The sequence below is a fragment of the Tamandua tetradactyla genome, chromosome 3, assembly GCF_023851605.1.
Source record: "Tamandua tetradactyla isolate mTamTet1 chromosome 3, mTamTet1.pri, whole genome shotgun sequence".
NCBI classification, from domain to species: Eukaryota; Metazoa; Chordata; class Mammalia; order Pilosa; family Myrmecophagidae; genus Tamandua; species Tamandua tetradactyla.
In genome coordinates this window covers 82,416,571-82,427,325 of record NC_135329.1, presented here as the reverse complement: position 1 = coordinate 82,427,325, position 10,755 = coordinate 82,416,571, and the positions used below count along the sequence as shown (strand labels likewise).

Below are 10,755 nucleotides of genomic sequence, written 5' to 3'. Positions count from 1 at the left end.
TTATGCAGCTGTAAGAAATGAAGTCAAGACACACGACAACATGGATGAACCTTGAGAACATTGTGTTGAATGAAATAAATCAGACACAAAATGACAAATATTGTATGACCTAATATTAAATAAATATAACTAGCAACTCATGGTGTTAATAGCTAAAACCTAGTCATCAGAAGATAGAATTACGGCAGAGAATAAGGAGCTGATGCTTAATTTGTGCAGAATATGTAGTAAGATTGATTGTAATTCTTTGGAAATGGAAGTGATGACAGCACATTACAGTGAGAGTAATCAACAGTAGTGATTATGTGGGTGTGATTGTGGTTGAAGGGAAAATGCATGTATGTCACTAGATGGAAAGCCAGAGGATGAAGTATGGGACTGTATAACATAGTGAACCCTCTTTATAGTGAAAATGTTCTAGAATTGATTGCAGTGATTAATGCACAACTCTGTGAATATACTAGAAGACATTAATTGTACACTTTAGATGGACTGTATGGTATGTGAATTTATCTCAATAAAACTGCTTAAAAAAGATAACTAGAAAACCTTACATCTGGATTTTTTAAATACACATATCTATCTAAAGATCAAAAAAGAAATCATGAAGAAATATGCTAAGTGAAAGAAATCAAAGTACTACATATTTTATGATTTCATTTATATAAAATATAAATGTGAACAAGTCTATAGAGGCAGAATTAGATTAGCAGTTATGTAGGGCCTGTGAAGAAGAGAGGGATTGAGAGGTGACTGCTAAGAGGTATGCAGTTTTCCTTTTTATAGTAATGAAATGTTCTAAAATTGATTGTGGTGATGAATGCACAAGTGTATAATTACACTGAGTGTACACTTTGGATAGATTGTATAGTATGTGAATATATCTCAATAAAACTCTTTTACAAAATATTAAAAGACAATCAGAACCACAATGAACATGTTTAAGGTTAACAATCATTTAATGTATTAACATTCTCACTTATAAATGTACAATTTGCATATACAGGGAAAAACAGGTTCTGTGGACATTAACAGAATACTAGACGCAGAGAAGCAATCACAAAAAAAATGATCAATTCTAGGGGAAAAAAGTGAAACTGCACTCCATGTTTGTGTCTTCATGAAATAGGGAAGGAAATAGAAAAATCATACAGAATCAAAATTGACGCAGAAAATAAATATGGGTCACTTTTGCCTCAACTGTAGGAATTTCTCTTTATGATCCAGATAGTTGCATTGGCCCTGGATGGCTTAGAAAGCTCCAGCCTGTTTCATGAGTGCTAATCTGAGATATAGGTCTCCCTGATTCTCTTTAATCTTCAAGATCCTGACATTAGTTTAAGAAATTAAAAGATTAGAGCTAAAAAAGAAAATCAGATCAGCATGTGTAAAATATCAATGGCCAACTTTTTCCAAGCACAGATCATTCTTTAAATATACACATAACCTGCTTACTCAAACACAAGCAAGAAGTTCCTTCAAACTTATTCATGTCTTGGCGTCAGGACTGCCTAAGTGAAACACTGTAAACTAAGGAAGTCACTGAGGAACCAAGCTTATCAGAAGACTACATCTAAGGAAGATGGGGCCAGAAAAAGGAAATATCCGAACCCATACACTACACCCATTACACATTTCACACTGGGTCAATTCACTAGTGACTGAGAATTCCCAGGTTCAACTGTGGTTGCCTAAAGGGGCTGGCGCCCCTGGAGACAGGGACTAGGAAGGGGGCACACACATGCACTTCAGCCCGGAGCTCTCCACAGGAGTCACGGGGAGCCTGTTTGCTTCAGTAGAACATTTCAGCAATGTCACTCAATGTTTGGGATTCATAGTAATTTCTGTCCAGTAAGAAACTCCAAGTTCAAAAGTAAGACCCCACTGCAACATTTACAGCTGTTTCCCATACCGTAGGTAAAGTCTACAACTTTAACAATGGCTACAATCTGAACAAAGCCATTCTCATTACACAGGGTGGAAAACGAGGTCATCACATAAAACATCTGGTGATTTCCCACCATGTCAAATATCAAGAGATGACAGTTAAGTATATTTCCTTTTAGCTTGAAACAGTCTCCAGTGTCAACAAGCTTGTAAGAATTGGCTAGGAAGCCAGAGTTGTAGTCCCTGCTATATTTACTGGCTGTCTGGTTTCATACGGAGTTCTCTTTAAGTCTGCCTCAGACACGGAGCTGATTAACCAGTAAAAAACAAACAAACAAAACATAATATGCAACTGGCCAGGCGGAGTAAAAACAGTTTGTGCTCCCTGGAGTGTATTTTATGAAAAATAGGGCCCTGCAGAGGGTGGTGGCAGGAGCCTTCACTGTGCTTAAGTGCCTTTGTAGGCAACATTTTAAAAAACATGCAGCACAGGAAATTAGATAACTAGGAGCTTTAAGAATTCTCAAAAATTAATAAATAATAAAAAGACAGACTGTGGACTCTCCAGAATTTCAGACATGGTTGGAGCACAAACTGAAATGTATTAAGCTTCTCTATCACATTTGGGTCAGGAATAAAGATAATGCTGGCAAGGAATCCCCAGCTCAATGTTCTGGTCAGGTTGCATGAGATCCTGAGAAGTCACTTGTGTCCCTGGGTGTGATCTATCGAGCCCCACTACATCCCCCATGGTCTCAGAGCCCTCCCACTGTGCCACTGAGGGTGCCAAGGGCAAGCCCCATGCACTTGGCATGGTGCCCCAACAACTGTGCTCAGCCATGTGTTCACAGTCTACAAATGCCACCCTTTGCATAGTGCCACCCACAAAAAGAGACAGTGCTGAAAGAGTGACACTACCACAGCTCTCTTTCCACCCTCCTTGCCACTCTTTTAAGATCACTTTTTCAACAAGTACAAAAATAAACTCTTAAGAAGGCTTAGGAGGCAATACAAACACCCAAGAGCATTCACTAAATACTGTCTCTGAATGAAGCCAAATCTACCTCCATACACTTATTTTTCTTTTGCCTTCTTCATGTTTTAAAGGATAAAGTCCTCAAACTTTAACGTTCAAATCAAATCCCAATTTGGGATTGTCTTCTAAAGAACACTATCAAAAATAACCAAAAAAAAAAAGGAAAAATGAAATGATGAGAATGAGAGGTGTATGATTAGTCAGATTTCTGAAGTACGGCAAAAAAGGTTGGGGAGTGAGGACTGTCCCCCAGTAACCTGACTCCAAAGTTGAACCCTGTCATGTTGGAGCAGTTGGCCTTGCTGAGGTCTACAGAGCTCCAGAAGGTAGGTCAGCATACCAAACCACCGCCTTGGAGAAGCACTGCAAACAGTGGGCAGCATACCAGCTTACAACTCCTAAAGGAACATGCAGTCTGCTCTGGTCTAGGATTTGAAAGTTTCAGGTTAAGCCAAAAGAAACTGCAGTTCTTCTTGTTGCAATCACTTACTCATACATTGCTGTATTTTAAGAGCTACACATAACCCTAAAAAAGTTGCTTTTCAAAACAGGTAAGATCAAATAAGGAATTCCAATCCAAGAATTTCATTAGGAAAACCTTGGAATGAGTAGGCACCCTATATTTCAAACTCTTCTCTGTGGTACTTCTATGGATTAATCATAATTATGATGTCACTATTTTCAAAAGAACTAATAAAACTATTATTAAAAACATTTATCACAAAAAGAAATGCCCTGCAAATTATATTATTGCACAGAGGGTATCAGAAGCTATGCATGTAATGATCACGAGGACTAGAAGACCCAGAACAGAGATCCTAAAGCCATGCCAGTGGCTGCTCCAGCCAGCATGCCCAGGGCCAGGTCACTGTCATTGTCTCGGTAGCGCTCACGGATGATGACTTGGTTAGCAGGCTGCTGTCCATAAAGCCCTAAAAGAGAAGGAAAACAAGAGACCTTTGAAGGGGCATTTGTGAAGTCAAGCATTCACAACAAAGATGGTTCACTGACTGAACACTCAGATGCCTGAATATCCAGTTTCCCTTATGAGAAGCAATCATTTATACCCTCCCTGTAGGGATTTACTGGGCTGTTACCTTTCTTCCTCTGGAGAGGTGGCAGGGAGACTGCAGTGAGTCCTCCCCAGCTCTCTTCCACCCAGGTTATGAACACTGCATTTGGCCTGGTGAGGGGAACATCTCCATTTGTGAGCCCACACAAAATCAAAATCTTTAGCTCCCCAAGACCCAAAGTCCCTAACACTGCTAACAGAAGAATCCTAATGAAGCTGCAAACTCCAAATCCATTTCAAAGCAGCTCTCCACACCTAGCACATCAGGAGGCCAGTTTGATGGGAGACACACAGAGACTGCAGACAACAGCACAGTCAAGAATTTCCATTGGTAGCCTGAAAATGAAAGACCAGTTTAAAAGCTAAATTGCAGTATCATGCAAACCATGAATTCATGCAAGCCAACTTTTAAATCAAACCTCAAATCTGCTAAATAACTTGCTCTTCATTTTTAATCACTATGTACCTTTATGGGGGAAGATGAATATTTATGCTAGACAGATAAATATTAAATTTGTTTAAAATTTGCTTTTTTAGAAGTTTAATTTGCATGATTAAAGTTCATGTTTATACCCATCAAGGAATGACTTTTGCAAAAACAACAGCTGGAAATGCTTGAGGTTTATTCTATACTTCCCAGCTATATTGTCTGACAGCTAATTAGCTTGTAAATCACTCATAGATCAATAATAGTGTTAACTTTTCTCCTTCATCTCTTATTCTTTTATCAGTTCAACCCTAGGAGAGCTAGAAACCAATCCAATAGTAATGTATCTATGTAGCTGAAGAATGGAAATAGAACCAACAGTTATCACAAAGGCTCACATCTGTAAGTGCTGACCAGTTCACATACTTTCAGCATTACATTCACTTACACATACTGATTTACTTAAGCCTAACACAACCCTCCCAATAATCCTTACCACATTATTATCCCCACTTTACAGATGAGCACACTGAGGCAGAGAGGTTAAGGACATTGTGGATATCCAAACCCAGGTACTCTGGTTCCAGAGTCTTTGCTCATAATGATAAATGCCTCAAATAAGTGGAGGATGATGAGGTCGGGTGGGAATCCCAGACAAAAAGTAGAAGAATGAGCCATTATAAATCTAACGGCTGGTGAAGCATAGGTATCAGTAGTAGAGGCCAGTGATTTTTATGCAGCATTTCAATTTCAGAACATTCCTTTTCACAGCCCTGAAATGTACAAATTTTCAGTAAGGCAACTCCAAATAGCAAAATGGAAGACAGGAGAATTTGTAAGCTGGCATAATCAATAGACTCCCTGAGTATGTAAGCTCTGCCTCCCAAGTTCCAGGAGACATCCCTTGCTGCATGGTGAGGTACTCCTCTCGTGCAACTCCTGCTTATCTCTGCTCCTAAGTGAACTAAATCCTTGCCAAAGTCTTTAGCTGGGGATGTTTCCAGGCAGTACTTATTATAATAAACTAATAATGAAGTATTATGTAAACGCTCATAATATGAAAGCAAAAAAGGGAGGTGTTTCTATGACAACTAAACTAGAAACTTTAGGTGATCTTCATGAGACTAAAGAAAAAACAACCTATCAGGAACTGCTAGTGGCATTATAAACTGGCAAAACTTTTCTGGGAATGACTTGGTATAACAAGTATCAGACTTGTCATAATCTTGACTCTTGAAAGATTAAATAATAAAATGTCTGAGATTTCCCTCAAAATAATCCAGAGGAGGGGAGAAAAGGTGGAGTACACAGAGGAAGGATTAGCCATGATTTGGTAACTGACGGGCATCTGAGAGTTCATTATTCTATCCTCTCTACTTTGTATATTTGAAAATTTTTACAAGGTTTTTAATAGTGTGAAGAGAAACAAATATGTCTGACCTCTGATATATTTACTTAATATGTAGAAAATAACTCTAAGACATATTCAATAGGAAAAAAGAAATTAACTGAAGATGCTCAGTTATAACAGCAAAAAAAAAAACAACAAAAAGTACAAACAACCAATAATGGAAGAATTAGCTAATTATATGTCACCCAATATAATAATATGCAATCACTAAAAATACCTTAGAACTCTGGATAAGACATATAATAAAAGACCAGAATAGAATTACAAAAAGCAATATACAACTGCAAGGATGAAAACTGACATAAAGAAAAGTAATTCAAAACAAAAATAGTTGTGTTAAGATCACAGGATGACAGACAAATATTTTAACTTTTTAGCATTGTTATTTTATTGGTTTTTCAACTTGACGTGAAAAAAAGCCAAGCGAGACAAAGTCCTCCAAAGCCCATGCTAGTTAGGTGAATTCACTTCACCCCCACAGACACTCTCTCTTGCACTAGGTGCTAAAGTAACTATTAATAACCATAAAGAGAGAGGGCGGTGCGATGGTGGATCAGTGGCAGAGTTCTCGCCCAGCCATGCTGGTGATCAGGGTTCGTTTCCTGGTGCCTGCCCATGCAAAAAAATAATAATAAATAACCATAAAGAGAGCCATCTAACAGTGTGGTTTGGGGATAGCCAATTCCACAAGGAGGCCCTGTGATGCCTCCTTGGTCTCTCTGTGGCACTGATGTCACTGATCACCCCACCTTTCTTTCCACTGTTTCTGTGTTAAGATGCTTGGCTAGTTTTACTCATAGCTCTTGAACAACTCCTCTTCCTCAAAGTCCACCTCACACACCAAATCTCTTGACATGCTTTGGCCCTCTTTATTCTTCTCTCTGGAAATGTCTGGTCCAGTCTATCTACCAGCTCTTTCTGTGTGTCCCGACTGGATAAGCTCACTGAAACCTGCCCCCTAACTTCAGGGGCTAACTAGGATCTGGTGTTGCTCTTTGTGCTGGTTTGAAAGGATGTGTGCCCCCTAGAAAAGCCATGTTTTAATCAAAACCCCATTTCATAAAGGTAGAATAATCCCTTTTCAGCACTGTATGTTTGAATCTGTAATTAGATCACCTCTCTGGCAATGTGATTTAATCAAAAGTGGCTGTTAAGCTGGACTAGGTGATGACACGTCTCCACCCATTCGGGTGGGTCTTGATAAGTTCCTTGAGTCCTATAAAAGAGGAACCATTCTGGAGAATGAAGGAGGAGATTTGGAGAGAGCAGAGAATGCTGCAGCACCATAATCAGAGAGTCCATGAGCCAGTGAGCTTTGGAGATGAAGAAGGAAAAGATGAAGAAGTTCCTGGGGAGCTTCCTGAAACTGGAAGCCAGGAGAGAAAGCTAGCAGATGACGCCATGTTCACTATGTGCCCTTTCAGCTGAAAGATAAGCCTTGATTGTGTTCGCCATGTGCCTTCTCACTTGAGAGAGAAACTTTGAACTTCATCAGCCTTCTTGAACCAAGGTATCTTTCTCTGGATGCCTCTGACTGGACATTTCTATAGACTTGTTTTAATTGGGACATTTTTTCGGCCTTAGAACTGTAAACTAGCAACTTTTTAAATTCCCCTTTTAAAACCCATTCCATTTCTGGTATATTGCATTCTGGCAGCTAGCAAACTAGAACACTCTTCAATCCATTGATCATGTGATTCCAGTCCTCCCAGCCCCAGTTGCCATCTCCCACCCCTGCCCCCTGCACACCTCCCCTTGCCCAGGAGCACCAGGACTTGATGCAATTACACAGTCCTAGTTACTCGCACCTGTATCTATAGTGTGTTTCATGTGAATGAAGAGAAGGCCCTTTCAAGGCCTCTACTTCACTTGTGAAATAAAAACATTACCTCAGGAGTGATAATTTTCACAGGATGTTACCAGAAAGAAAAAGCCCGAGAAAGGTTACATCTTCTCCCTGAAAATGGGTTTTTTATTCTGAATGCTTTATAATATAAGTTCCCCTAAGTACAAATTCTCTTTTTGGGAACTAAACTCACATTATGGTGGTGACATTTTAAACACCAAGTCTCCTCTAGCTTTGTAAAATAAGGTGAAAACATAAAATGATTATTTAAAAAAAAAAAGAGGATAATAGAACGATCCGTGGTGAACACCAGAAAACTGAGCTCCCTTAACCTTAAGTTGAGAAATAAAAACTTCTTAAGATAAAACATGGGACTTTCCAAGAAAGTAAACCCTGTCGTTGACGATGGACTGAGGTTAACAGTACAAGAAAGTTCTTTCATAAATTATAACAAATGTAAGACACTAACACAAGGTACTAATAATAGGTGGTATATGGAAAAAATACACTCAATGTTAACTATGGACCACAGTTAACAATAATATGTCAATATTTTTTCATCAACTATAACAAACGTACCACACTAAAGGAAAGTGTCAATAATAGTGGGGTATATGGGAACCTTACATTTTTTACATGACTTATTTAAACCTAAAACTTCTCTAATTAAAAAACAACATAATTTTTAAAATTATGATAAGTGAAAGAAATCAGACACAAAGTACTATGTATTATATGATTCCATTTATATAAAATGTAATACAAACAAATCTATAGAGACAGAAATAGATTAGTGGCTATGTAGGGCTAGAGAAAGACAGAAAGATTAAGAGATGACTGCTAAGGGGTATGGTAATGAAAATGTTCTAAAATTGATTGTGGTGATGAATGCACAATATGCAATGATACTGTGAGCCACTGATTATATACTTTGGATGGACTGTATGATGTGTGAATACATCTCAATAAAATTGCTTTAAAAAACAGACAGATTAAAAAATAGATGTTTCTTATATGTAGAGATTTAATTTACTGTTACAACAATATGAAAATAGATTTGGACAGATATAACAAGAATGAAACACACACAATGGTGGTGACATATATAATTGCCATGGGTGTTGTGTCTCACATCTAAAAAACATATTTAAAAAGATGAAACAATTATTAAAGGGCCTAAACTATAATATAAATTTGATATTGCTTATGTGATTAACAAAAACAAAAAAAAATTTATTGGGGGACCTCACACAAAAAATTTTTAATTAAAAATTTAAATTACCAGGTTCCACAGGTAAGCTACTCCTAAGTTTAGGTTGGGTAAAAATTCATTAAAAAACTACAATATAACATGTGAATAATTAATCACTTAAAATATATAAGCTATAAAAACATCACAGCATCTTATAAAATTAATGTGACAAATATTTGCATACTACTTATAAAAAATTTAACCTCTGACCATTGGCATGATATATTTAAAGATATTCCTAAGAAAATATTTAAATAAATTTTTAAATTAAAGAAAACCAGAACAAAAATAAAAAAAAATCTAAATATAAATAAATCCATAGGGAAAGAATTAGATTAGTGGTTATAAAGGGATGGCGGGATTGAGAAATGACTACTAAGGGGTTTTTCTTTTTGGAGTAATAAAAATGTTCCAAAATTAATGGTGGTAATAATTGCACAACACATGAATATGCTGAAAGCCACTGATTGTACACTTTCAATGGATTCTGTGATAAATGAATACATCTCAATAAAATCGCTTTAAAAAAAATAAGGGTAATCTCTAAATGAAGAGAAACGAAGGACAGGAAGGTGGCAGGCATACCTGCATATGGGTACTGGTATGGCACGGCATATGGTTGCCCATTAGCAGCATAGACAACTTGAGTTCCTGGCGGGTAGGCACCACTGTACGGTCCATAGCTGTATGCCTGCGGAAGAGAAACATGCCCATTAGAAATACAATTTAGAAACGCCTGGTAATATATTAAAATTGACTCATCAAGTTGCAATCAATATAATTTAACAATAAAAAAAAAAGAACATGAAACAGTAGAGTTACGCCTTATTTTTTATTATTTCATTTGTCTGAAGATCACAAAAGAAATTCTACAATTGGGAATCCGCTTTCAGGCTGTAAAATGAAGAAGGCTGACATGTACAACTGGACTTGCAAAAAATTTGGTCTCTACCTCAGCTGACCTGATCTTTAGCAAGTCACCCACCAAACCACTCTGAGCCTTGTATGATCATCTGTAAAGGGATGGGGTTGGACCAGGTGGTAAATAAGATTTATCCAAAGCTACGATTCTCTAGATAAAGCAGCCAGGCAGCAGGCCTGCCCCAAGTCCACTTTCAGGCCCGCCTCGACTGACTGGATGAATGCCACTAGGTACCAGAACACAACCAAGATAGAAGGTCTAGCCTCCCAAGATGCTCACAGCAGAGAGGTGAGCAGACGGGTACAATTACAATTTCTTATCCCTATGAGACAAATGTTTTGGGCAGAAGGAGCTGCAGCCAGGAAAAGAGATGTGTGTAAAAGTTTCTGGGAAGATTGAGTAGGCATCCTTTCTCTTATTTCCCCTGCTAAATACAATGAAAAATTTGGACATTATATCTTCTTTAGAGAAGACTCTAAAAGGTGAAGAGATGGACTCTTTCTAACCAAAGGTAACAAGGCAGAAAACACTTAGGCGATAATTGTCCCAACTCCGGCCAAGCACCACAGAAAGAATCATGGCCTCATGTCCACACCCATCAAAAGGTCAAGTGGGGAACCTGGATCTCTATTTGCAGCAGACTGTAACAAAGCGTCCTGACTCCTTCACTGCAGCAGTATCAGAAAAGGCTGAGTGAGGAACTGAGAATTTCATCCCTGCCAGGCAGAAACAAACCTCCCCTGCCCCCTTTCCCAGTGTCAGTGAAGATGGGGGAGCCTGACTGCCCCCCAATCAGCAAGAACAAGGCACTCTCCCCACTCCTAAGCACAGTGGTGTTTGAGGGGACCTAGTAGAGAGTGAGGCCGTCACTATCAGTCAGCAGTAACAAGGCCACAACATAC

At 38.3% G+C, this 10,755-nt stretch overlaps 1 protein-coding gene across 3 annotated transcripts in view; it reads right to left on the bottom strand.

Annotated features, from left to right (window-relative positions):
- Nucleotides 1-940: 940 nt before the first annotated feature.
- PLEKHB2 (pleckstrin homology domain containing B2) overlaps nt 941-10,755 on the bottom strand; it is a 75,546-nt gene continuing 65,731 nt past the window's right edge. For all 3 annotated transcript variants that reach the window (XM_077153426.1, XM_077153427.1, XM_077153425.1), the window contains exons 7-8: nt 9,517-9,622; nt 941-3,855 (exon numbers count right to left, since the gene is read on the bottom strand). In XM_077153426.1, coding sequence (XP_077009541.1) covers nt 3,719-3,855; nt 9,517-9,622 — 243 coding nt within the window. In that variant the 3' untranslated portion in view covers nt 941-3,718. The remainder of the gene's footprint in view (nt 3,856-9,516; nt 9,623-10,755) is intronic.